General features: G+C 41.6%; 1 protein-coding gene across 2 annotated transcripts in view; it reads left to right on the top strand.

The window, feature by feature from the left end:
* Positions 1-336: 336 nt before the first annotated feature.
* Positions 337-27,983, top strand: part of GATA5 (GATA binding protein 5) — a 41,299-nt gene continuing 13,652 nt past the window's right edge. The window contains exons 1-3 of one of the 2 annotated variants that reach the window (XM_088482914.1): positions 337-454; positions 1,006-1,631; positions 9,421-9,590. In XM_088482914.1, coding sequence (XP_088339040.1) covers positions 1,112-1,631; positions 9,421-9,590 — 690 coding nt within the window. In that variant the 5' untranslated portion in view covers positions 337-454; positions 1,006-1,111. Of the gene's footprint in view, positions 455-705; positions 785-1,005; positions 1,632-9,420; positions 9,591-27,983 lie in introns of those variants that run through there. The other variant, XM_088482923.1, reaches the window with a different exon arrangement.

The raw sequence follows: 27,983 nt of genomic DNA, 5'->3' as shown, positions 1-27,983 counted from the left end.
CTATCTATAGATCGAGCGATCTATCTAGTTATATATGTGTGTACCCCTGCGTATTATGCACAGCAAATGGTTGTTTATCTCCCACCCTTCGACATATACACAAGTTGATGCCAGTCAGGTACCAGATTATTGGGCTAGTGAACGGATTCCAGAGTCGGTGCCGGTAGGTGATGAGTATACTGCTATCACTATTGCACCGGTGAGCGCATGTAGCAATGACAGCAATGATAGTAAGTAGCAGTCACGTGACCCCTCCCCCCTTCCCCCAATACTCCCCCCCGCCGCTGGCAGCCGCGTCCTCTCACTTACAGGGCAGCAGCGCACGGGAGAGGCGGATCTCACCCTAACCGGGCGTCACTCTGTGAAGTTTTGTACAGCGCTGTATGACTCTGTCTCCTGCCATCCACTGCGCCCGGCAGCCGGCTCTCCTCTCCTGCAGCTCACACCCGCCACAGTGAGTATCTCTCCCCTCCAGCCCTATCTCGCCGGCTGTCCTTATCTGACAGATAAACCAGGGGAGGTTGTACGCAATGCCGGGAGATCTGCAAGGACACTGATTTACGCCGCTGCTGCCTGATATCATGTAATGAGCGATGTGTCCGCGTTATCACAGTACAAATGTTTGCGTTAGATGCAGACACTCCACGCAGGATTTATTCCCTGTGTTATCAGGAGCCTGTGATCCGTGCTGGACACATAGCGGCAGCGGGGCCCCGGGCACAGGCATGCACAGTACCGCTTACACTACGCGCTGCTGCCTCTATCTCTCTTTGTTAGTACATAGGTACGTTCTGCGTAACATCTCTGCGCTATTCTACTGCCCTGTATGTGCCCAATGTCCCTCATATTACTCTCCCTCATGATAGTATATAATGTCTATGCCCCTTACAGGAATATAGTGTGGACCCCCCCACACACCTCCTTCCACAGGAAGCGCCCCCCCTTCCTCCCCCAGGCAGCCAGTTAGAGCTGAGATCTCTCCCTAACCTGTGTCTTCTCCCTCAGTTGCAGGAACAGTCTCCGGTGGGGACTCGCTGTCCGGCTGTGCAGGGCCCGGAGCGCAGCGTCATTGCTATAGCAGGAGCCTGGGGATTGCGGCCGGAGGAGGAAGATGTACCAGAGCCTGGCCCTCACCTCCAGCCACGGCCAGTCCGCCTATGCCCATGACTCTGCCAACTTTCTACACCCGGCAGCCAGCCCCCCGGTCTATGTGCCCACCAGCCGGGTGCCGGCCATGCTGCAGACCTTACCCTACCTGCAGAGCTGCGAGGGCGCCCATCAGGGGCACCACCTGGGCAGCCACCCGGGCTGGCCACAGACAGCCAGCGACAGTCACGCCTTCAATGCCAGCAGTCCCCATACACCCTCCGGGTTCTCCTACTCGCACAGCCCACCCGTGGGCAACAACAGTGTGAGGGAAGGAGCCTATCAGAGCCCCCTGATGCTGAGTGGGGGGACCCGGGAACAGTACGGCAATGCCCTGGTGCGCTCGGTGAATGGCTCCTACTCCAGCCCCTATCCCTATGTCAGCAGCGAGATGCCCCCATCCTGGGCAGCGGGCCACTTTGACAGCTCGATGCTCCACAGCCTGCAGGGCAGGTCAGCGCTACACGGGAGGAGATCCAGCCTGGGTGAGTACAGGCACCAGACACTCCTGTGACCTGCTGCTGTTATGGGTAATCTCATACTCGGTGTTGCGGGGCTTGCAGCCGAGCTCTTTAGTGGCCAGAAGGTATCACAATGTCACAGAAGTGGGCAGTGGTGCATCAGCCCTAGGAGTGACGGACACAGGTTGCCCAAGGTGATGGTTACAGAGTGTTTTGCTGTATTTATCTGTATCCGTGTATTTACACTCATGTTTATTCTATCAGCCATTCAATCTGCTCACCATCATGCGTACATATCTGTCTTTAAATAGCACTCACGTTTCTAATATTGACTGAGAAAGCATAGCATAGTACATGCATTAGCTCAATAATATGGAATATTAGTGAGATACGTAAGATCCGCAATACAATAGGTACAGTTCAAAGTTTGTTTTAGCTAACTATTAATTGAATATATATATATAAATATATATATATATATATATATATATATATATATATATATATAGTATTTATTTCATATGTTTCCAATACGTAAATACAGACAGTGACAAAAACGAAAGTATCATGGAAATCGATTCAGCTTTATTAGATAGATAGATAGATAGATAGATAGATAGATAGATAGATAGATAGATAGCTAGATAGCTAGATAGATAGATAGATAGATAGATAGATAGATAGATATGAGATAGAGATATAGATATGAGATATAGATATGAGATAGAGAGATAGAGAGATATGAGATAGAGAGATATGAGATAGAGAGATATGAGATAGAGAGATAGATAAATAGGTAAAACAAATAGCCAAGCTAACCACTGTATTCCAATTTCTCCTATGAGACATAAGTGCATTAAACTTCATGTATTAAAATTCTATTTTATTATAGAATGTAAGCTTGCAAGCAGAGCCCTTTTATCTTGTACATCTATATTAATACTAGTCTTGATTTGTTATTGTCTGTCCCCAACTGTAAAGCACAATGAAGTATACTGCTGCTATATACATACATTTTATTATTATAAGGTGCCTTAAGGCATAATGATAATGACAATAATAATTCATTATCATACATTAAAATATATGAGAGAGATAGATATTATTATTAGTAGTATTATTATTATTATTATTATTATTATTATTATTATTATTATTGTGCCTCAATGGGTCTTTATCGTGTACAAGGGTATAAAACTGAAAACAGGAATCATAAGTACAGCCTAATACAAATAGTATTTAAATGCAACTAGTTACCTTTTACAGGTGTGCAGTTTGCATAATTATCTAGAGAAGATAAAGGGTAGAGGGCCCTGCTCATATGAGCTTGCAATCTATAGATGCATCTAGATAAATAGGCATAATATTTGTAGAGAGAGAGACGGAGAGATCGTCAGTTGTGTTATCTAGTTATCACCATCCACAGTTGCATGAAACAAATGCCGTAGTGACTCCTACAGCAACTTTGCTGGGACAAATAACTTGTTACAATTAACCAGCAGCGACAGTTTAGTCCTGCCAGGTGTCAGGTTGCATGGGCAATATTATTGATCAATTGTTTTATAATAGGACTTAACCTGCAATTTTAAATACTTGTAGTTATTATTCAGATATCCAAAAGCATATTTGAGTCATACCTGCTTTTAAATGAATGTATTTTTATTTGAAAATAATAATGAGATGTATTGTATTATGTTCCCTATATTTAATTTAATGTAGTAGACGTTTTACAACTTTATCATAGCGTTTATTTAATAAATAACACAGGCATAACAAACACATAGCTACAATAAAATCACAAATCCACGACTTATTAGTGTTTTCCACTCTACAAAATCTATCCCGGCCTTTCTGAATCGTTGTAAATATAATAATAAAGAATACTCAATAGATGTCTTCAAATACAGATAGGCTTATAGAAATAATAAATTAATGTGCAATAAATCAGTTGCGTGTTTATAATGTGTATCTGCATATTATGTGGGTGGTATGTATGTATGTCAATTATTTATATATATATATATATATATAATACATACAGGAGAGGAGATAGCTGTATACACACATACACATATGCATAGAGAGACACTCGCCAGACAAATAGCTAAATATTCACACCATACTAAATTTTTACAGGACAGATCAACGATTCGATCCCAATAGGTATCTTTTTTTTGTCATGATCACAAATCCAACAGGAACAGGTGTGTGTGTGTGTGTATATATATATATATATATGTCCAGTATATCCGGCACTCAGACTAAATGAATATGGCTCCGGTGCCTTTCCCATGTAGTAGCATGTATGTCCACGGTGAATCGGGTGGCACTCGTAGAGACTTCACAATATCAAAATGAATCACAGCAAACCTTTGCTAGTTGTCAACGTTTCAGTGACATACACATTTATCAAGACGTGTCTTGATAAAAGTGTATGTCACTGAAACGTTGACAACTAGCAAAGATTTGCTGTGATTCATTTTGATATTGTATATATATATATATATATATATATATATATATATATATTATATAATGTAGCTGGCGGTATTAGAGTACTATGCAAACCTTAATTAAAATACCACATAGTCTGTGCAGGTACAATTATTACCAGTGACAATCTATTTGTGGTTGGCTTTTGCTGATGTTGCAATGTAAACATTTGACAGTTACTAGTAGCAATTTAGGAATAATACTCATTGTAGGTTCTATTATGTTACAAAAATACCATTTATACGACATTATTCGCATTTCATTTGCACTGGATCCTACTACCGACCTGCAATAATATCCATATTTTATATGCAGGTTTCCGTTATTTAATTTCGCAGATTTTTATTAGGTAAATCGCTTTACTCCTTTATTCATATCTGTATTTGATTATCACATTTATTATAATCTAAATAGTTGTATAATAAATATTTGTATTTAGACTATATTAAGTGATTGTGATTACAACAAAGGATAATATCGTTTCTGAAAGCAAGCAATACAGATCAATATCTTTGTATTGGTAGTAAAATACTGCTTTACATAAAACATGAATATATGTCAGTACTGATTGTATAGATTATTCTTTTGTTTATTCGGTTACATAGCTTTCTGTACTGAAAATTACAGTAATAACGCTAATTAAAAAATTACAATGATATATATATATATATATATATATATATATATATATATATATATATATATATATCCTATTCAAACATACATACACGCACATACACTACTAATAATAATAAGTGGACCTTGAATAGAGGGTACTAGCCTCTATTATTCACCTTTATTTTTTTAAAATAGTATTGAGGAGTCAGACCCCTGGAGATGTACTGACATGGGAAACCTTTTAGTAAATACGTATTATAATTAATGTCACAGAAAGCATTTCTTCCATTACATTCAATAGATAAATGTCATTCCTAAAAACATGGGAGAAACACACTGATTTGTTGCTTTAGAACAATCACAAGTGAGATCAGTTATGTATGATCGACAGGGACAGAAATACGTTGTTTTACTGTGCAACACATCATGTGCAACAACGTAATATGGGGTAGGAGAGCCATATTGTGCCCCAGAAGCTCCTTGCTAGATCTGTGGCTCAGGTGTGTCTACTGTAATAATATAAACTAGGTAACTTGTATTTCTGCTACAGTGCTAGCATTACAGGCTCTAGTATGTTGGGCCAACCTCGGTAAGCTAGTAGCTTCGTCCCAGCATGCCCTGTCAAACGCTTATTGAAGAACTATAAGTCTATGCATGTCCTACCAGCCACTGATAACGTTTAGGCAGGCCATGGTAGATCTGACAGTGAAAATGCTGGGTCTTGCAGTTCCACAACAACACGCAAGCCGTAGATTGCCTAAACCTATTATAGATCACTGGTCAGATATTCTTTATTTCCTCTCTATTATGCCAGATCATACCACCATAGGTAATGAGGATTTGAGAAGACTATGGAGGAAATGAGGGCTAGCAGAGACCTATGGAGAATAAGTCACTTGGCTGCCTGGATTTTGTTTTGTAGTTGAAAACTTTTCTCGATTTGACAGGTGAAGATAAGGGAATGACTACAAGTTTAGTTATCAGCGAATGATCACTCCAAGGGAGTAATTGACCCTAAATATTAGTAATGTCAAAGCGATCACTGTGTGGAGTTAAGTTTACACAAGTCAACGGACAGGCCAGGATTTGTACAAGCTGCATTATCAGCTGATAGATAGATAGATAGATATCTATCTATCTATATATATATAGGGAAGCACAGAAGGTGTAATGGTTAGCATTACTGCCTCACAGCACTGAGGTCATGGGTTCGATTCCCACTATGGCCTGTAACTGTGTGGAGTTTGTATATTCTCCCTGTGCTTTCGTGGGTTTCCTACGGGTACTCCAGTTTCCTCCCACATTCCAAAAATATACTAGTAGGTTACATGACTCCAAACAGAAATTAACTGTAGTGTGTATGTGTGTGTGAGCATGTGATAGGGAACATAGATTGTAAGCTCCACTGGGGCAGGGACTGATGTGAATGGCCAAATATTCTCTGTAAAGCGCTGCGGAATATGTGTGCGCTATATAAATAACTGGTAATAATACAGCAGCTGAGCTGGTTGCTTTATCATTAATGAGCAGAGGCAGTGTGTACAGAGACTGGACGGAGCCGTCTAATATATTGTTATTGTCACGGTTCCCCTCCTTCACATTCTCTTTTCTGTCCCTCCCCCCTTTCCTAAATCTCTCTCTCCCTTAAGTAATATTAATTAATGATACATATCATCTACATCGCCAATTTTTGTCTGTGATAGCGCTTTTTCATTTATATTTATAGTATTTATTGATAATGTATTTTCTTTTATATACAAAGTAAGAATTATTGTTAATAAATATATAAATTGGGATACTGGTGCCTTGTATAACATAACACAAGTATAGCATTATTACTAATGACATCTGGCAGTACATGTAATTTGCAGAGCAGGTCAGGAGGACGTACCAGAAACATTATAATGTCCCAAGCCATAGGTAAGATGCCCCTGACATGAGATAGCCATTAGCCCTTGCCGGAGATTAGGGATAAAAACAGAAGGGCACAGGGCAGAAATATCTAAAACTCCTAATATTCTGCTTGTTGACAATAAAATGATAAACTTAATGAAAAATACAAATATAGTTAAAAAAAAAATATGGATTTTACACGGGATAAATCCTGGTCTTCAGTGTCCCTAAAGAGATTCCCTCACAGTTCTCCTGAGTCTTATCCCTTTCCAGGGTCTTATGTGAAGCAGTTCTTAAAAAATGTATTAGAAAGTCTCCTCTACCTGTAGAGCTGGCTATACAGCACATTGTGCTGACCAGTTTAGTTACCATTGGCATGACCCTCAAGATAATTACTCTAAATGAACAAAGTCTGACCAATTAGTACATGTCACATCTACATCACGATGTCTAGTTAAACAATCTCTGTGTGTACGCCGAACTGTCCGGTTGTGTGCTGCCTGTTCTTCACAATGCCATTTGTACACTATCTCTTGTATGTACTTCTCATTGCTTAGTTTTACACAATATCTCTGTGTGTACATGACATTGACCTGTTATACAAACTGTATGTACATCATACTTTTGTGTACAATCTGTGTGTTAAGTTGAAAAGTCTTGTGTGTATGTGTGTAGCGTCTTTTTCACATATTGGTTCAGGGTCTTCCTCAAACTGGAGGATGCTCCAAGTATTTGTCAGAGAGACTGGGGAATCTGCCCCCTGCTCCCCCTCCCAGGGTCTGTCATTTGTCAGCTCCGTGTGATAGATCTGCATTGTAGGAGCTCCCCAGAATCTGTCCGGACCCTGAGCTGTGAGCCATGAGCACTCCATCAGCCCCAGCCTGCCTGTCGCCAGCAGTCAGCATGGAAAACTATGTGATTGAGTTTAGGAAAGTTTCCAAGCCCCCTCCTCCTTTTATCATCTTACAATAACACTGAGCTAATCATTTAATGTCCGGCACTGTGAGGACCTCTGGGAACAGACAAGCCTCACTGTGAACGGGTTAATCTGGCTGAGGTTTCCAGGGAAAACTGTAATGGGTTAAATGGCTGCATGTAATAAATCTGCACCCCAACCCTTCTCCAAAATCACCATTGCCCTGGTTGGGAGCTATGCATCACTCGCACCAATTAATACGTGCAGAGAGCTTGGCAGCAGAGATCGTTTATATGTTACACAGAGAAAATATTGTAGATCTATACATTAAAGTCAGGTCACAGAGGGCTCACCCAAATACTGATTACAGCGTTTAACATTAACTGGAGTGCTACTGAAATGTGACAGAGAATCTAAATGCTGATGTAGGGGAGAAAATCAGATCAGAAAGAAAACATCATTAAACTAGTACCTGGTGACACATTCCAATTATGTCACTTTTTGGCTACTGATTTCAAGCAGGTTCTAGGCTTCCAGTTGCATCTACTGGTCATATAATGATCCCTCACCAGCGTTTAATTCTGAGCAGTATTCTGCAGGCAGGCTGCAACAAATAACATTCATTTTCCAGCAGCAAATTGTGTATGTTCCCTGGGGAATTATTAAGGGACTGGACATGACTCTGGTCCCTGTATATTTCCTGTCCCAATGGCCCCATAATATTCTGAGACAAACTTTAAAATGACTTTTTGCAACACAGTACAGTTATTTATTACTCTGTAAAACCACAGCAAAAATGCTGTTCATAATCACTGGTTGGCGTACAGATCTGTCCTATATGAAAGAACAGCTTGTAGAACTCCATACTGTATTAATCATGTTTTCAGATTTTGACATAAAGCAAGACGATTGACTATACATTGTATATAGTGACTTACAAAAGTTTTGGTATTAACTCTGCATTTACCTTTTAAGTATTTGATGAATAGTTAGTGCAAATGTTCCCCTCATGGGGTAAAAATGCTAGAATTGCAAATGTTGATGCAAACACTTGGAGCGGAATTTAAACATATATATATATATATATATATATATATATATATATATATATATACATACATATCATGTGTCTCTATGATATATAGTTGCATACATATCCTGGCAGGATTGTGGCTCAGAATTTTATCCTAGATTTTTTTGTTACGTTTTTCTTTGTCCTCCTACAGGTATAAAGGCATATTACTAGTTGTCATTGTGTATTTAACTTTGTATCCTGTCTCTGAAACAAAATGTAACAATACTTTCAAGCCTGTAAAAAAAGGAATTTCATACAGGTATGGCATAGTTTATCTCCAGCCAAAGTCCTGGTTTGCTATAACTGTAATTGTTAGGCGTGCTACTAGATAGGTTATATTAATAGATGTTAGGGATGGTGCTCAAAAACCTTTGTACAGATTCTCCAAAGCCAGGCATTCTGAATAAATGAGTGGATTTGCACTTCTTACTGTAAATTATAATAGCACTAAAAGTCACAGGCAGTTCATTAACTGTATAACTACATAACAATGCAGCAAATTTTAATATTCTTATAATCTATAGTATACTGTAGATCCTATTAGTTCCATTAAACATTGAAGTTCTGACATAGTTAATAAATGTTTATAGGGATACAATTTTTTTTTTAAACTACTCTGGTCATTGTCAATTTTTAGTACTGTAGTACAAATTATTATTATTATTTTAATACTTTTCATTACAGTTTTGCATTGTATTCTATTAGTAGATTCACATTGCAATGCCAAACCTGTATAGCCCTGAAACTATTACAGGCTTGACGTGTTCCTACAATGGACATACCAGCTGCTAATAATCATTTCAACTGCTTTTCTGCAGAATATCTTGAAGACTTCCATGGTGAGGGGAGAGAATGTGTCAACTGTGGGGCGATGTCCACCCCACTGTGGAGACGAGATGGCACTGGACACTACCTGTGTAATGCCTGTGGACTGTACCATAAAATGAATGGAATGAACAGGCCACTCATCAAACCACAGAAAAGACTGGTAAGTCGCCCACTTCCATTTGCACATACATTCCTCAAGGGCTCAAGAGGTTCTACCATCCAAAGACAGTTAACATTAGATTGCAATAAATCTACTGCTGGTATGCAGATAGTTTATAAAACAAACAAACAAACAAACAAGCAAAAAATAAATATACTTTGAATTAAATGAAGAGAAATAGATATTTTTGTATTTATAGAGAAGTATATAGTTGTTTTGGGGTTTCAGCTAAGCCTTCATCTTTGGTGTTGTACTGTTCATGTGACACATGGTATACGGAAATGGCTTCCTTACAGAAGTAAACAGAACCCCTTGTGTGGGTGAGAATAGCCTTGGCTTGGCTGCAAAAATATTGACTATTGCTAATAATTGTTTTCTGATGTAATGGTAATTGATTTTATGACAGCAGAGTGTGTGATTGTGTTCTGTAGAGGGTCTAAGCACTTGTATACAAAGCTGCAAATCACACTGCCCCATGCTGTGTGGTCAGCCAATGATTACACATACATGTAGGTATTGCTAAATTGGATTTACCAACATTCTAATAATCTGATCAACCCTAATTGGATTTTTATCAGATAAAACAAACATTTTGGCTTTACACATCAAGCGGCATCTGGCTATTTTATTCCAAGACAATCAAAATGCCCACAGTGGTCACACTTTATGTGGCTGGTATTAGACCCAGGACAGGATTATTTTGTAGAAACTGTCATCATCATCATTATTACTATAATATTTTATTTATATACAGTACTGTGCAAACATTTTAGGCAGGTGTGGAAAAACTGCTGCAAAGTAAGAATGCTTTAAATAATAGAAGTGTTAATAGGTTATTTTTATCAATGAACAAAATGCAAAGTGAATGAACAAAAGAGAAATCTAAGTCAAATCAATATTTTGTGTGACCACTCTTTTAGGGGTATTCAATATGGGAGCGATAACATCGTTTTTGCGTTAATATCGCAATTATGACGTCATTATCGCAGGTTTTAGTTTTACACCCTATTCAATTTCAAAGACTTATCGTAGTTTTGAGAAGTTTTTGATAAAAAACGGTGATAACTTTTCACCATTGAATAGGTGTCGAAAAAAAGTGCAGAATTGGGGTTTAGGGGTGCAGGCTTAAAAAAATAGCCTGCACCCCTGAGATTGACATTTAAAAAAGAACTGTGTCAAAAAAAGTAAAAAAAAAAAATAGGGACACCACAAAAAATTAATTAAAAAATTGGGGTGCAAAAAAAAAAAAAATGGGAAAAAATTGTTAAACAATAGGGAAATAGGTTCAGGGCTATTCTGCATGTATGCGGCAGGTGTTTTGAAGAATAGAATTATAGCGGCAGGTGCACAAATGCAGAATTTTTAAAAACTTACTTTAGGGACATCAAAATATGCTAGTACCCATTTTCATGTACCCCAAATTTGATGGGACCACTAAAAAAACGAAAAAAATAACCTAAGTGCTCTTCTGCATCACTTCTTCAATGTCGGGAAAAAAAACACCTGCTGCGGCTATTTAAATCCCCGACTTTCAATTAAAGGCTAAAACGGGGGTACCCATAGTGTTCCCCCATGTTTTTACAACTTTAGGGGGGTCTTACAATTATTTTAAGGAAAAATTCGTAACTTTACGCAAATCCAACTTCGGAGTTTCCCGTTTTCGATAATTTTATATTGAATACGGGGATAAGCGGGAGCGCGCACCAGACTTTAACGCAGGAAAAAACTCCGATATGAAACGTTAACTTCGACAGTGAAGTTAACGTTTCATATTGAATACTCCTCTTTGCCTTCAAAACAGCATTAATCCTTCTAGGTACACATGCACACAGTTTTTGAAGGAACTTGGCAGGGAGGTTGGTCCAAACATCTTGGAGAACTAAGCACAGATCTTCTGTGGATGTAAGCTTGCTCAAATCCTTCTGTCTCTTCAAGTAATCCCAGACAGACTCAATGATGTTGAGATCAGGGCTCTGTGGTGGCCATATCATCACTTCCAGGACTCTTTGTTCTTTTTTAAGCTGAAGATAGTTCTTAATGACATTGGCCAGGGCTGAAACTAGGATATCTGTCACCCGGTGCAAGGCAGCAATTTTGCGCCCCCTCCCTTCCTGTACCTGAAGTTTGTCCTTGCTCCTCCATAAGGCAGTGCACTACTCAGATGTCCCTGGTATAATGACTTACATTATTCCACACACCATAATGCCCATTACACATTATGCCACACACTGTAATGCCTATTACCAAAGTGCCACATATTTGCTCAACACCATTTTCATACCCCCCACAGTAAGGCTTCTAATTACTTTAAAATTACCTGCTCGTTGTCAGGGGTTACATGCTCGTTGCCATGGGGTTAATGCTCGTTGCCATGGGGTTTATGCTTGTTGCCATGGGGTTACATGGTCTTTGCCAGGGGTTACATGCTCATTGCCATGAGGTTTATGCTTCTTGCCATGGGGTTTCATGCTTGTTGCCAGGGGGGTTTATGCTCGTTGCTAGGGGATTTCATGGGAGAGGATGTAGCTTTCAGCCGGGAACGCTGTGTGCATTGCGCTGGCCTAACAGACACTAGAGGTCAAGTAGTACCTCTAGTATCTGTCTCCTGCTAGGTGGCGGCCATTTTTGGATGGCCGCTTTCAGCATGGAATTTGCTGAAAATGGCCATCCAAAAATGGCCACCGCCAAAGAGGAGACAGACACTAGAGGGCCAGTAAGGAACTCTAGCATTTGTCTCCTCTTTGGCAGCGGCCATTTTTGGATGGCCATTTTCTGAGTCTGCAGCTCCCAAGCCACCTCGAGTCAGCTTTTTTCACCCCCTGCAATCCGGCACCCGGTGCACGTGCACCTCTAGCCCCCCCTAGTTGCGGCCCTGCATTGGCTGTATGTTTGGGGTGGTTGTCCTGCTGCAGAATAAATTTGGAGCCAATCAGACGCCTCCTTGATGGTATTGCATGATGGATAAGTACCTACCTGTATTTCTCAGCATTGAGGACACCATTAATCCTGACCAAATCCCCAACTCCATTTGCTGAAATGCAGCCCCAAACTTGCAAGGAACCTCCACCATGCTTCACTGTTGCCTGCAGACACTCATTATTGTACCGTTCTCCAGCCCATCGGCAAACAACTGCCTTCTTACAGCCAAATATTTAACATTTTGACCCATCAGTCCAGAGCACCTGCTGCAATTTTTCTGCACCCCAGTTCCTATGTTTTCATGCATAGTTGAGTTGCTTGGCCTTATTTCCACGTCAAAAGTACAGTATGGCTTTTTGGCCGAAATTCTTCCATGAAGTCCACTTCTGGCCAGACATCTCCAAACAGTAGATGGGTGTACCTGGATCCCACTGGTTTTCAGCAAGTTCTGAGCTGATGGCACATGCTTAATGCTTACTTCCCTGCTGATTTAGAAGGGAAGTAAGCATGACATGTCTTTCATCTCATGCACTATTTCCTTGTCCGACCACTGCATCCTCAACGTTGCCCGTTTCTTTGTGCTTCTACAAAAGAGCTTGAACAGAACATCTTGAAACCCTTGCCTGGGAGAGACCTTGCTGATGCAGTATAACTACCTTGTGTCTTGTTGTTGTGCTCAATCTTACCATGGTATATGACCTGTGACATGAAATGGTCTTCCACAACCTCACCTTTGTAGCAGAGTTTGGCTGTTCCTCACCCAGTTTTAAGCCTCTTACACAGCTGTTTCTGTTTCAGTTAATGACTGTGTTTCAAACTACCTATGAAAATGATGATCATTATCACCTGTTTGGTATGATTGGTTAGTCATACACCTGATTATAATCCTACAAAATTCCTGACTTTGTGCAAGTGTGCCTAGAACAACTGATGCTGTTTTTAAGGCAGAGTGGTCACACCAAATATTGATTTGATTTAGATTTCTCTTCTGTTCATTCACTTTGCATTTTGTTAATTGCTAAAAATAAACTAACACTTATATTTATAAAAGCATTCTTACTTTGCAGCATTTTCTCCACACCTACCTAAAACTTTTGCATAGTATCGTGTATATATATATATATATATATATATATATAATTATATATATAATATAGTCAACATGTTACACATCACTGTACTATGGTAAGTTAATACAAGCATACATACAGTACTTTGGTCCCTTACAATACAGGAACAATGGTGACATAACGCCTAGAGTGTTTGCTTTCTTCTCATGCTGGTTTTAGTGTTACGAGAGCAGCTTTTTTTTACCTTTAAACACCAGATGGGGAATAGTTCTGCAATATTCCTTTTAAACTACAGTTGCTTTAGATTAACACCGAGCAGTCAGTTTTTCTGTGAGGTGCTAGATCTGAGATCTCCATATATACTGATTTCTGAGGCTAAAGAGGTTGTCAGAGGCCCCACTCTAGAGCATACTGCACTATCTGAAAGCAGTTAGTCATATCCCCTCCAGAGCATTGCTGACATTAATATCAGCTTCTGGAGAATCCATCATAAGATAAAAATGTGCATGGCAGTATCACATTAATGAGTTAAACAGGATTGTTATTGACTCCATTGTATCTGCAGTTTTATAGACTTAGTTATCAGGGTGTTTTAGGGTTTTAACAAATAAGGAGACTTGTGTGCAATTGTTGCTGCCCCCCTTCCGCACCCAGGTTACCTGGCTGCTGGCGGTGCCATCATTCCTGTGATGTCTTCTCAAATATGGTATATGTGCAGAAGATAGCAAAGATTATCGGTATGGTTATTTGCTATCTTCTGAGCTGGAGCATTATTTTGAAGATACAATAGCATAGTATGTATCTGTTACGTGTGCAGAGTGTGTGGTGCACATACACGATATGCCACTGACAGTGATTTATGAGAACATACAAATATTGTATATAGCTGTTTATAAATAAATAAATACTTAAATAAAAATATGGCCCCACATTTATCATCTGCATTGTACTTTCTGTTCCTGTGTTGGTCAATTGCCCTGTGGTTAGGAGTGGCAGTGGTACAGCAGTGTATTTTGGATGCAGAATGCTCCATTTTCTTGTGTTCTGTGTCCTTCATTGCTCCCCATCCCCAAACACACACACGTAATGCACGTGCCCCCTCTATCACTTCTGACATGCTCTTTTCTTCACATGAGTCAGTGACCAGCCTCAACGCCCAGTATAACAGTATAAATTAGGAAACGTTTCTTTTATTATCACCTTCTATTTGTTTTCTTACAAGCTCTCATTAATAACTAAAGCCGTGCACAGACATTTAGATTTAATTGTCCCCCCTGATTTTGTTTCTCCAACTTGCAGATAGGCCTACTACATGTGGATAATAAAATCAGAAAGACCCAGGCATTAAGTGGTTGGGATGAATGTCATATCCTGTGGGGCCCATTACAACATACTGCAAATGATTGCAAGCAGGGATTGGAACCAGAAGTATTTTCTTTTATTTTTACCCTTCAGGAACATTAATAAGCACATTGGATTTTTTTCACTTTTAGTGACCATAAAGGTCCCCACTAGGGACTAATTCTAGCTAAGTTTGTCCACATCGTCTGTCCACTTGTGTGGTGAGATTAAAGGTTATCATCAGCCAAATAAACAAAGCATACACACAAACAAACCTATGCCCTTTCAGTAAATATACCCTCAAACAGAGGTGAAAATATAGCTGCCACAGGGGGTGTTGTGACTATGAGGGCAGACAGTGACGGTAGCCAAGCCCCAACTATATTTCTCTGAGCATGTGTGGGGGCCTGTGAATGCATGAGAAGCATGGAGGGAATGGAGAAGGATTGTTGGGTTCTCCCACAAAATTTTGCTATTGGAGTGATTGCCCACAATTTTATTCATAACACCCCAAATGCTGACCAGATTAGTGCATGACATGACACAGCACATGACACCAGTGTACAATATATCATGTTTATCATGACATCAGAAAGCCAAGAATGTGACGGCCATATATATCTACTAGTAACATTTGCAAACAATTATCATTAGACAATCTTAACCTGCCTTCTCTATATTAAATTAGAAGATGTGCAGTATTATACTGTATATACATACCTCCCAACATGACCCATTCCAGGAGGGACAAAATGCTCTGCTCCTAGACCTCCCTCTTAATTTATGATTGCTGTCACCTGTGTTGAACTAGTTAATTGATAAGAAAGGTGTTTCAACACAGGTGATGGCAATCATTAATTAAGAGGGAGGTCTAGGAGCAGAGTATTTTGTCCCTCCTGGAATGGGTTCATGTTGGGAGGTACAATATATATATATATATATATATATATATTAGGGATGTGCAGGCTCGGATAGGTTCGAGTTTGCACGTGGAGTTCGGATTTTTCCCTCCAAAAAAACGGAACTCAGAACGAGGCAAAACGTCATCTTACATGGACGAACATCATCATTCCTGGTCTTTTGTCCAGGAATGATGATGTTCGTCCATGTAAGATGACGTTTTGCCTCGTTCTGAGTTCCGTTTTTTTGGAGGGAAAAATCCGAACTCCACGTGCAAACTCGAACCTATCCGAGCCTGCACATCCCTAATATATATATATACAGTAAATATGGTGTTCAATATAGAACAATGTAAATGGGAAACGCTGGTGGCACCATTAAGAGGGTTTCCACAGATGAGAGAATCCCTATAACACTGGCTTAGATATTTACTGAATGAAAAATAAAATAATAAAAACTATAATGTGCAAAAATATAATGAACTTATACTGTATACACGCACCATTAATATATAACATTATATGATTCAGTGTAACCTGTAATATAATATACACATATTATGTATTCCTATAAACACTACAATTACTGAAGTGCGATGTCGCCAAATGGCATGCTGTTTGGTGTTTTTATGTGTGGTTTGTAAACCATATCTATATAATAAGCAAGAAAGCTTGTCTGTCTGTCTGTTTGTCCTTTATGCACGGCCAGAGTTTTGGACCTAGCTCCACCAAATTTGGCAGGGTGGTGTAGTTTGACCAGGATTAGGTTTTGGACTAGAGGCCTGATTCATTACGGATTGCTATTGTGATCGCAGCTGCAATTACGCATGCAGTCTCACTGCAATAATATGCTAATGATTGCTATCGCAAGGCCGTTGCAGCCTAACATAAGGACTCCCACTTCACCTTACACACATCCGTAATCAGGGCCGGCGCTAGGCTGTGCTGCGCCCAGCGCCGTCCTGTGTTGCCGCCCCTTCCCTCCTCCACTCCCTCCCAGCTGAGCTTAAATATATCCCATAGCGCTGGGAGGGAGGTGGGCATTTCCTGTGCCCTCCGGAAACAGTAGCGCTCCGGGCGACGGACCGGCTTGCCCGTGCCTGGAGCCGCTACTGTCCGTAATGCAAGTCTGTGAAATCATCGGTAACATCGAGTTCCATCGGAGCCTCTCGCACACTTGCACCAAGGCTTACTCAGACATTGCTAACCTCACCAATGTATGGCATCCCAGTGGCTATTTTATGCATGCCTCTGTAACAGCATGCTAATGCACTGGCAAGCCTGAGTTTCATTTACCACCCCCACCCCCCGTCACCACCCACAAAAGCTCACTTCCTGTCAATCACTCTGCGTTGGGTCTGCGGAGTCACAGCGATCACGATCTGATCTCAGTGAGGCCTTTGCGCACGCGCACTGTGATGCATACACATGTGCAGAAAGCTACAATCGGCTGCCTGCGTGCGTAATCGCAGTTGTGATCAGTAATGAATCAAGCCCTAGGTTTGAACTTCGTCAGGGCCACACACTGTCACACAATCCCTAAAAATAGCAACACTGTTAAATTACACAGGTTCAAGTGGAATTTGGCAGTCTGCAAAAAACCTGTGAGAAAGCTACAAAAGTATCCTTTTAACCTTAAGGCGGGTATCCACTTGCAGATATACAAACGAGAGCACGATTACGACATTGCAATTGTGCTCTTGTTTGTATAGCTAGTGATGTGCCTAGACTGAACGTCCACTCGTTCAGTCCCGGCACATCCCTCATCCCCGCACATGCTGAACCTGACGACATCGTTGACCAGCATGTACGGGCGATGTCGGACGTCAGAAGTGACCTTCGGGCACGCGCATAACTGGTCACTTCCAACCAAAACATGCCCAATGCATGCAAGATGCATGCGCGATTTGCAAGCGATTGCATGATAACGATGTCATTATCGTGCAATCGTTTGGCTAAATCGCTAAGTGGATACTCCCCTTTACAGTCTGAACAAATGTCAAACTATATGACTCATGCAAGTTCATATTAAATCCAGAGTTAGTCCTTTTTAAACTGACCATATATATTAGTCAGCCCTCTGTGTTTGCATGCAAGGGCATAATTAGAACTTTTGGGCCACAAAGCAAGATCTTTAGAAGGCCCCCCAGAGGTGAAAAACACATATATTTACACCCACACAGAGCCCATTCATGTTATACCACACAATAGTACCCCTTATACACATTATGCCACACAGTAGTAGTACCCCTTATACATTATGCCACACAGTAATGACCCTTACACTACACAGTAATGCCCCATAGACATTATACTACACAGTAATGCCCCTCATAACATTATGCCACACAGTAATGCCCCTTACACATTATGCCCCCCCCAGCAACTCACCGCCCCATCTCCCTCTAGCAGCCTCTCGTCTCACCAAGTGTGCCATCAGCAGCCAGCAGGTATACATTTGGGGCAGGGCCACTAGCTAATTACAGCTGACACACCTGTAAGCAGCGACAGACATGAACAGCCAGTGCTGGTGCAATTTGAATCTGGCACCGGTGGCAAGCCAATCAAAACTTGGGGATCGGCAACCAATCAGAAGCCACCACTGCTGATTGGCTGCTGGTCTGTGAGCTCTGATTGCCTCAAGACCGGTGCTGTCTCTCCATGTCTGCCTGCCAGTGCCCCAGCTGTAATCAGCTGGCGGCCCGGCACCAAATCAACACCGCTGACACCCAGGACCCCCTTGGCAGCCCTGACTGGATTGGCCCACCTTGTGTGCGTGACTGGGTGCAGGGGGAGCAGAGGGCCACAGAGGCAGCGCAGGCACCAAAGCAGCCACACCCCTTGCTCCCACAGTGGTTATGCCACTGTTTTGCATGCATGTTAGCAAACAGTGGGGTCCTTTTCAGGTTCAATGTAATGGGGATATAGGTGAGGACAATGTAAACAAATAAAGGCTGCAGGTGTACTTCAGGGTCCAGTCTTCAAGCTGGGCAATTCTGGGTATCCCAGCTAGTATTAAATCTCTCTGTTTGGCATTGAAAACAACATCCAATGTTAAGCGAATGACAAACTGCATACAAAAACACAGAGTAGAACATTTTTCCAGTAGAATAAATGCAGCAAAATATTTATATATTTGTCAGGTACAGGAACCATATTAAAAAATAGCAATGTTTTCCTAATAATGCTACCCCTTCCCTCGTATTGTAATAACTAATATATTAAAAAAAAGTACAATTTGTCCTAAAAATTACAAAAACTAATTTCAGTATACTATTAAGTAATAAGTGTAGTTTCTGCTACCAGTGACTTAGAGAAAATATAAATGTACATTCTATATATACCAGTTTGGTATAGTGGGAATTGTTCATGTTAAGCATTGCGGATGTACACATTACAATATTTAATTATCTACAAAGTGCAAATGCATTTGTTTATAGCAATAATTAGCAATGAGTCATACAAATGCTGTCACTAACTTAATCAATCATTTCTGATGGATTAGTTAACCATTGCTTATAAGTAATCCCCTATAGGTGGAAACTTTCCATTTGGAGATGTTGGCAATGTATTACACTGCCAATTATAAACATTGACTTGCTACAAAGGAAACATGAGCACTCAGTGGAGGACCAAGTATATGGAACAGGTGATGAATATTTAATAATCCAGAACTTGTTGCAATCAGGAACTACTGTTAATTACTTTGATTTTAGTCCCTGTCTGTGATAGCCTATTGTAAGGGACTGGTGAAATATCCGGGTATGCGGCTGAAGTTCCTACCTATGCATATATGCAGGGCCACGTTACCAATGGGGTGGATGGAACTACAGCTCAGGCCTCCACATAAAAATAGACCCATCACCCTGCATGTTGATGACCAGCAACCCAGCTGGCCAAACGGTTGACCATAAATCATAGGAATTAAAATTGTAATTGTATTTTGCTGACAAAATTATGCAATTTTTATATTTTTACATATTTAGGGAGACATTGGAGCTGATAGTGTAGGGGATGTACACACCCACATGGCACTGGTCACACCCACACAGCACTGGCCACACCTCCTCCACTTCTCACAATGGGCTCTATTTATTAACATTATTTTTACTATATAAAGTGAAAAAGGGTGTTTTCACACTCTTTTCACATTATTTTAGTATCATCTAAATTTACTAAGGGGCAATTGGAGTAAAATTCATAAAATTGTACTCCAAGCCCTAATTATCACATATTTTTTATAAACACATCACATTTCCCATAACTGTAATGGGAAATGTGATCTGCCTGAGATTTACTAAAAAATAAAATGTGAAAAAATACCGGGGGAAGCCCTGTGATAATAACACCACCTGGAGATGGCATTATCCAGGGTCTCTCCCGGTTCCCTGACTCCAGCTCCGCTCTAACAGGCAGAACAGAGCCGGGAGCCGGGCTCCAGTCATCAACTGTGTGTTCTAAACATACCACAAGTTGATCACTGCTAAAAAAAAAATAGTAAAAAAAAAAACTTACCTGAGTGCAGGGCGATGTCCTCCCTCTGGTCAGCTGATCTCCCAGCTTCTGCACTGTGACCCTGGTCAGATGCTGCATTAAATATTTCTAGCAGGTCAGCAAGCGCGCTCCTAGGGAGCCGCGGCCACCTGCACACAGCAACAGGAAGGAGGACAGGCTGCAGATGGCTTTGCTGAAGTCCCAGCCGTGGTGGAAATATGGGTGCCCGAGGAGGCCATCTTCGCCGGATCCAGTAAGTAGGCTCCAGCTCTCTGCGACACAGAGAACATCCGGTCAGTGACAGATTTGCTAGGTAAGAATGCTTGGCTCTGGCTTCCTCTGACAGCCTGAACCAATAGATCTGGTCAAACTGGATCTATTAGTACATTGTCAGAGTTGCCGAGAGGGAGGGCGAGTACTTATTATCCAGGCACGGGCTTGTTGGAGGGGCCCGGAGGGGGCCCCGATCCGACGCCACCCTCCCTTCCTCTTGCCTGTCAGCAGCCCAGCACACACTGATGTGTGCTGGGCTGTAGTGTGAGACCAAGGAGACCATTCTCATCTCCTCTCCTCTGCCTGTGGGGGGGAGTGGTCACACTGATCGCGCCCCCCCTGGATTTGTGCTGGGCTGAGGGGCTCACAGCACCCTCCTTCCCAGGGTGCTATAGTGTGGCAAATAGTTTTTTTTTCTTAAGGGGGTATGGCCATGCCTCGCACAATTAGAACTCACCCCCAATAGTAATGGTGCCTTGGCTGGCTCTCTACGGCCATGTAAGTTGCTGCCAGTTACTGTTAGATCAAATTTACCTTGAATAATATTAGGGAATCAACTCTTGTGACTCCTGTATGTCCCTCATAGTTAAATAGAAAACAAAATGAATATAATAATAATACTTATTATTCTAAATATATTATACCATTTGGTGGAAAAGTAGATTTTCTTCTTATTTTGGCCTATGTTTCCTTATGCCTATAATATCTACTAATATGTTGCCAAAAGCCATATTATCACAATTAAGACGATAGCTCTGGTTCATTAAGAGCTCAATCATGAGAGTGTGCAGACTTTGGGACTATTATGATGTTTCTAGGAGCGTAACCACCATATCCTAGAGTCCTGAACATATGACAAAGGAAACAAATCGGTGACAGACACAAAACATCTAAATGTAGCAGGCATAGAGGCATGACATAACAACACAGATGGTTGTACACCTATATAAGCACAATAAAACAAATAGTTACTTCTAGGGTGGAAGGCACCGTTTGCTGTATATTTTAGTGGTTGTTGGGGTTATGTGTGGGCCAATGAGTGGGTAGTAGGACCCGTTAGGATGCTTTATATTATCAGTTTTCAGCTGTGATCAGCCTCTTTACAACTGATCGTCCCACCATTCTATCCTTGCTTAGTTCTTTGGTGTTGTGCAGATAGGTAAGAGTAGTCATGCCAATGGCATAATGGTGCAATAATTGAGTCCACTCACCTTCCAGTAAGGGCTTTGCTGATGCCCACCTCCCCAAGGTCAGCCACATCACCCGTGGTGGGAACCCTGCAGATAGGCACCCTTGTGTAGTCTGTTGCTTCCCGATTAAAACCGTTTATCTACCTTGCATGCAGTAGTTTCATTGGTTAATGGGTAATGGCTGTTACCTCTCCATTTAGCTCTTTCTCTAACTTCTTTTACCAAGTGATAGTTGTATTGGCAATTGATTACCATTACTCAGCTCTGATTACAGCTGCCCTTTCTCTGCTCCTCATAGTTGTGTCTGCATAGCTCTTGGGCAACCTCAAGCTGTACCTATATCATCTCCCCCCAGCTTTTCAGATATCCCCTGGGAAGAGGCAGACGCTTTTTTAATTCAAGATGGCTGATGCACGCTTTTGCCACCACATTCTGTTGTCATTCTCATTACTATGTTAAGAATAAGTTCTGAAAGGGTATGGGCGGGATGTACTAACAATAAAATGTGGTCAAACCTGCACTCGAAAGGCAACACATCTATAGATCTATAGATGGCATCGCCTATAAGAAGCCTATGAGCTATTTTTCAGATAATTCCCCGAGAGGGATCCAATATGATCACTCCCAGTGTGCCCAACAGCTCATAAAATCAGAAGTCCTCACACACCGCGAAGGACATCTCTTATCGGAAGAGCAATCCTTTGCAGTTTAAATGGCAAAACTACATTCATACGTGTTCACCGCTATTCATTCTGTAAGTGGTATGATGTATCGCATTGAAAATGTGATGCATGATACATCCCACCCTATATGGTTAAGATGTCAGAAACCAAAATGCCATAATTGTCCATTAAAGGCTTTACATCCAGCTACTGATATGGTGAGCGCTGTGTTCACATTTCTGCAGAAACATTTAGAGACTGTGCCCCCCCACCCCCTCTCAGACCTGCAACACTGAGTAGGTCCCCTGTAGCCGCTGAAATGCCGTGTCCAAGCCCCCCCATCCTCCTCAAAACTGCTGCAGCTGCCGCCGGAGACTTGGACCTCGGTCAGACTTGTAGCCCCGTGTAGGTCCCCCACCACTGCTGCTGTGCCCTCTCGTCCCGGCTCACAGGAAGACTTCTCTTTGAGCCAGGAGGGAGTTGCTGCAGGTAAGAGGACACAGCAGGGATGGATCTTTTCAGATCAATCTGCTTTATCGGGTGTTGTACGCCATCTCAGGATGGCGTACAGTATCACTGTCAAGTTACGAAAAAAATGCATTTTCGGACCTTGGTAAATTTCATAATTTTCACATCCACATACTATAGTACTATAGTATAGCATTATAATACTGTCTAACATGAATGATGAATAACCCTGACACTTAATTTCTACAAAAATAGGTGAATATCTTAAGTTTCACCTACTTTTGAAGAAATTAAGTGATGATGCATAGACCCCTTACAGATAAACTGAAGCAAACAATTACACCATGGGTGTCTAAAGAAAATGTTTTATATAGCTGTATCTGTATATTCAGTTCCATTAGCAATTAATTTGTTGGGGATTTGGCCTGCTTTTCTTGTATTCTACAGCAACATCTGTGAGTTCTGTTATTGGAATTTTTTTTTATGAATATGGAAGCATTATAGTAACCTCTGGCTGGTCCATGGCCGGTGGTTCTGTATTGTGCTTGCAGACTACTGACCTTACAATTACTTTGAGTGGGAAGGGGATTAGATCTAAGGGTCATTCACAGAGAGGGATAATGTACGAACAGATATTTCTTAAGTACACATTTTATTTAGGGAGGTATATATAGTTTCATCTTTCTGGATTCCTGCAGTGATAGTCTGATGCTACTTTCCTGAAGTGTGTGTAGAAATGTACCAGCCCATTTTATGTGTGTAAAACATTGTTAAGCCAGCCCTGCCTACTTTTCATAGTTGCCGTCTATGAGAAGGTATGACGAGATGAATTGGCCTAAATTTCTGACGTCATTTGCATCAGGTGTGGAACTATTTTGAAGAAAATCTATTTAATTTATAATTGGCCAAATGCTGTAGTCTGTGTGGAAAGAATAACAAATTAAAATCATCTACCTGTTAATACTGTCATACAGTCATGGGCATAACTACCATAGGTGTAAGGGTTGCAGCTGCTATGGGGCCCAGAGCTGAGGGGGACTATCTTCCTTGTCAAAGCTACATGTGTTATATACAGTTTTCACCATTGGGTGGTATATAGGGGTCCTTAGAAACTTTTGATATGGAACCTTCAAATACCTAGTTTCGAACCTAGAACGGTCGAAGGTGTGTACACCCTGCACTTTTGGTCCGATCTGGCCCGGCCAAAATGGATGAATATTAAACTGCACATAAGATGCGATCCTTCGATTCGACCAGTTTTCATGTGACAATAAATTATCAAAAGTGCATACACAGTCTTTCGATAACAAAAGACGGGTCGAAATCGTCAGAATGGTCCGACGATTGTATAGGTGTGTACCCATCTTAAGAATCCAGCTCTTGCCATAGCTTTGTATGCTGAGAGAGTATTCAGTCGTGTTGACTGGTCTTTTATGATACGGGTCCTTGAAACTTATGGCCTTGAGGGGGAATTTCTTACTGGCATCTCTGCCCTCTACTGTAATCCCTCAGCATACATTCTGATAAATGGCTCTCTGTCACACTCTTTCTCGTTAACAAATGGCACACGCCAAGGTTGCCCTCTCTCCCTGTGGATAGTTGCCCTTATCATGGAACTCTGGCAGCTCATCTATGGAATAACCATGATATTTTCGATGTTAGAGTTGGTCCCCAGGAGCAGAAACTTGCTCTTTATGCTGACAATGTTTTGCTCACCAAACCCCTGACCTCCCTCCTGAACATATTCAGAGTAATCCTCCAATTGGGTTCATTTTCCAACTTTGAAATCAATCCGGACAAAACAGAAATACCGGACTTCTTCCTTTGCCCGCTGACTAAAAAGCTCCTCAGCTTTCACTTTCGTGGGCGACCAGCTAGGGTTAATTATCTAGGGATTTTTATGTCACTGGGGATATAGCCTCTCTTTTAACAGCTAACTATACTCCACACCTTAGTGCTCTTAAATCGGATTTAACATCCTAGAACAAGATATTTCTTGTGGGTTCTCTACTTGTTTCAGAATTTGCCGGTTAATGTTCCCTCCACATTTTTCCGTACCCTTCAATGCTGGATTAGCTCCTTCTTTTGAGCTGGTAGGAGGTCAAGGATTGGGTCCAGAATTCAACAAAATAGGCTTTATATTGCGGAAACTTCAGATCCTGGCAACGCTATCTTCCAAGTAATGCTATTGCTTCACTATTTTGCAGAATCTCACCATGTACTGTATTAGTAAATTTGCATTTCACAGAATTAATAGCCAATACATAGAACTGGGACTGTCAATTCTTTCTGCAGTGTGGTGGGGCTGGGTTAAGACTAGGAAGACAAGGCCAGATTCCATTGGCGACTTATGCAATATTGTGCAAATGCGTAATGAGGCTATTATTCTCATCATTACATGGAATCTTGTAATGACACTTTAGTCTGGTCTCATCGGCCAGGTTGTAGTGTTTTATAGCAGACCAAAAATCTAGTTTTAATCCCACTCAATTTGGTTGCTACACATGTAATTTTTGTGGTTTATGTAATGGAAACAATTGCAAGATAACAAGATCTGTGAATATCTATTCTCACACAAAAGTCGAACATATGCTTGGTCGTTACAGCAAATAGTCTGTACAATCCATACCATATTGACCATCAAACACCATTTACTCACCCTACATCAAAATAACTCACAGACACAAGCAGGAGGAGATGCCAGGAGTTAGACTTCTTTTAGGAATTTAGGCAACCCATAAACATGTAATATCCACAACCTCATGACGGGGCTAGTGCAGTATGCCATAATAGTGCCCCAAATCTCGGGTGTAAAAAACACTCACTAAAAATACTCTTGTGTGTGTTGCAACTATCACAAGATGATTGCTGGTCTGCATCAGTAGCATACGCTCAGTCATGGGCCAGTGGGCAGGATGCCATCTGCCCCCCAGGCCGGGCTGGTATACTTTTAGGCATTTAGGGCCACACCAGCAGTCAGAGGATGCTCACTAGTCACACTCGGAGTGGCCAGCCAGAATTCTCCCTACCTGACTCCCCGCCACTGCTACTATGTCCGGTTACAGTTAGGTCTAAAGTGAAGAGGTTTACGGGACGTCTGACGTCACAACCATTTATCTCGTGACAACAGGGGGAGGAGCAAGGTACAGAACAGAAGGCCAAAAGTGTTTGCTCGCCACGCTTCGGGCACGGTGGCTCGCTAAACATATGACATTGGTTATTAAAATTACATGTATATTAAATTGTGATTCCTTGTTTGTTTATTATATAACATAAGTCACTATACCAGTGGTTCCCAAACTTTTTTGAATCACGCCCTAGAGCATCAGCATTGTTTTCACGGCACCCCTAAGTTTAAGTTTGTTATTGAGAGATTCAGAAAATAATGTAGTAAAGTGAAGTAAATTGTGCTGACCTGTCATCCTTAGGCTCAGTTATGTGGTGGTGGACAGGTTTACACTTCTGTTTGTCCACATATTTACATTACATTGACCATAAATAATTTGATTTGGTGCTGGACAACCAACTGAGGCACCCCTGCATGTGTCCCGAGGCACCCCAGGGTGCCACAGCGCACAATTTGGGAACCACTGCACTATACTGAAGATCACATAACCTCAGGATTATGGAAACCTGGAATGTATGGCTTTGGTCCTCATCAGCTATACTCAGGGGGTTGTTAGGGAGGAGGCGGAGAAGCTCTTTTGTTGCATGGGGAGGAGGGTTATTTAGGGGCAGTTCTGGCACATGATTTTTATTGAGGGAGTGGGAGATTTGGGAGGGTTTATCAGTCTTGAAGGGAAAGTTCTGGGGCATTAGTTTCATGGAGAAATTGTGGTATCAAATCTGGAACATGATTTTCATTGAGGGATTGGGGTGGGGGTATCAGGCTAGGGAGGGTCAGTTCTCAAATATAATTTTTTGATGCAGGGCTCGGGGGATTGTCAGATCTGCGGGTAGTTCTGGGACTTGATTTTCATTAAGGAAGGCATGTCAGGTCTGAGATTGATAACAATTAAGGAAGGAGGGGGGGGGTTGTCAGATCTGGTTGGCTGGTTTTGGTATAATTATAATTGAGGGAAGAGGTAGGATGTCAGATCTGGGGTCTGACTGTTAATGTAAGAAAACCATCGGTAATGATAATTTATTATTTATTTTACCAATATAAGGTGGTAACTGTTTTGCTGAAACTGGTAGTGTACAGTATATGTAGCAGATTGTTTTACAGTTTAAATAGATGTATGGTTTAAATGTCTAGTCAGCAATATTCTTATTTGTTTTGGGACTTTACTAACGTGTGTTAATCATACTTGTTATGATTTGTCTTGGTTTGGGACCAGAGGCAGCGGTTACATTTGTATGTTGATTTTAGAGTTTTGTTTGTTAAGGTGGGTACACACCTGACAGATATATCTGCAGATGATGGTCGTTCATACACACTAAACGACCATCATCTGCATGCTGCAACAGCTCGGGCCGGACTGGGGGAGGGCAGAGGGTGTGGCCTAATCGAGGAAGTGGTGGCCACGCCCCCTTCGGGGGAAAAACATCCTCGACGTGGTGCTGCGCGCTGGGGAAGGGGGAGCTGTGTGCCCCTCAGCCCGGTGCACAGCCAATGGGGGGCGCGATCAGCATGATCGCTCCCCCCTTTGGCATAGGAGACTGCCCGCGCTGCTGCTTTAGCAGCCTCGGACAGTCTCCCAGTGCAGCTGGCTACTGTGGATGGGGAGCTGTGCCGGACCCAGGTAAGTAGTACCCGCTCGCGGCTTCCCCCCCCTCTGCACCCCAGTGTACGGGCGATCGGCTAATTGCCCGTACACACTTGCCGATGGACAGATATGCCTCCAGACATATCGGTTCATTGGCTGTGCAGCACAACCAACGTGATATGTCTGTAAACGACATTGTTCACAGACATATCATCTGTACACACTGGCCGACAGAGGCACGATATATTGGCCGATCAATTGATCGGCCAATATATCGGCCAGTGTGTACCCAGCATTAGAGAGTGAGATTTCCTCAAGCTTGGAGTAATGATGGTTAGACGGAATTGGGCACATTTGCTCCACTTTGC

This window comes from Taudactylus pleione, unplaced genomic scaffold (genome assembly GCF_031769625.1).
Source record: "Taudactylus pleione unplaced genomic scaffold, aTauple2 ptg000018l, whole genome shotgun sequence".
Taxonomy (NCBI): Eukaryota; Metazoa; Chordata; class Amphibia; order Anura; family Myobatrachidae; genus Taudactylus; species Taudactylus pleione.
Note: the sequence above shows the minus strand (reverse complement) of the source record. Positions and strands in the feature narration are given on the sequence as shown.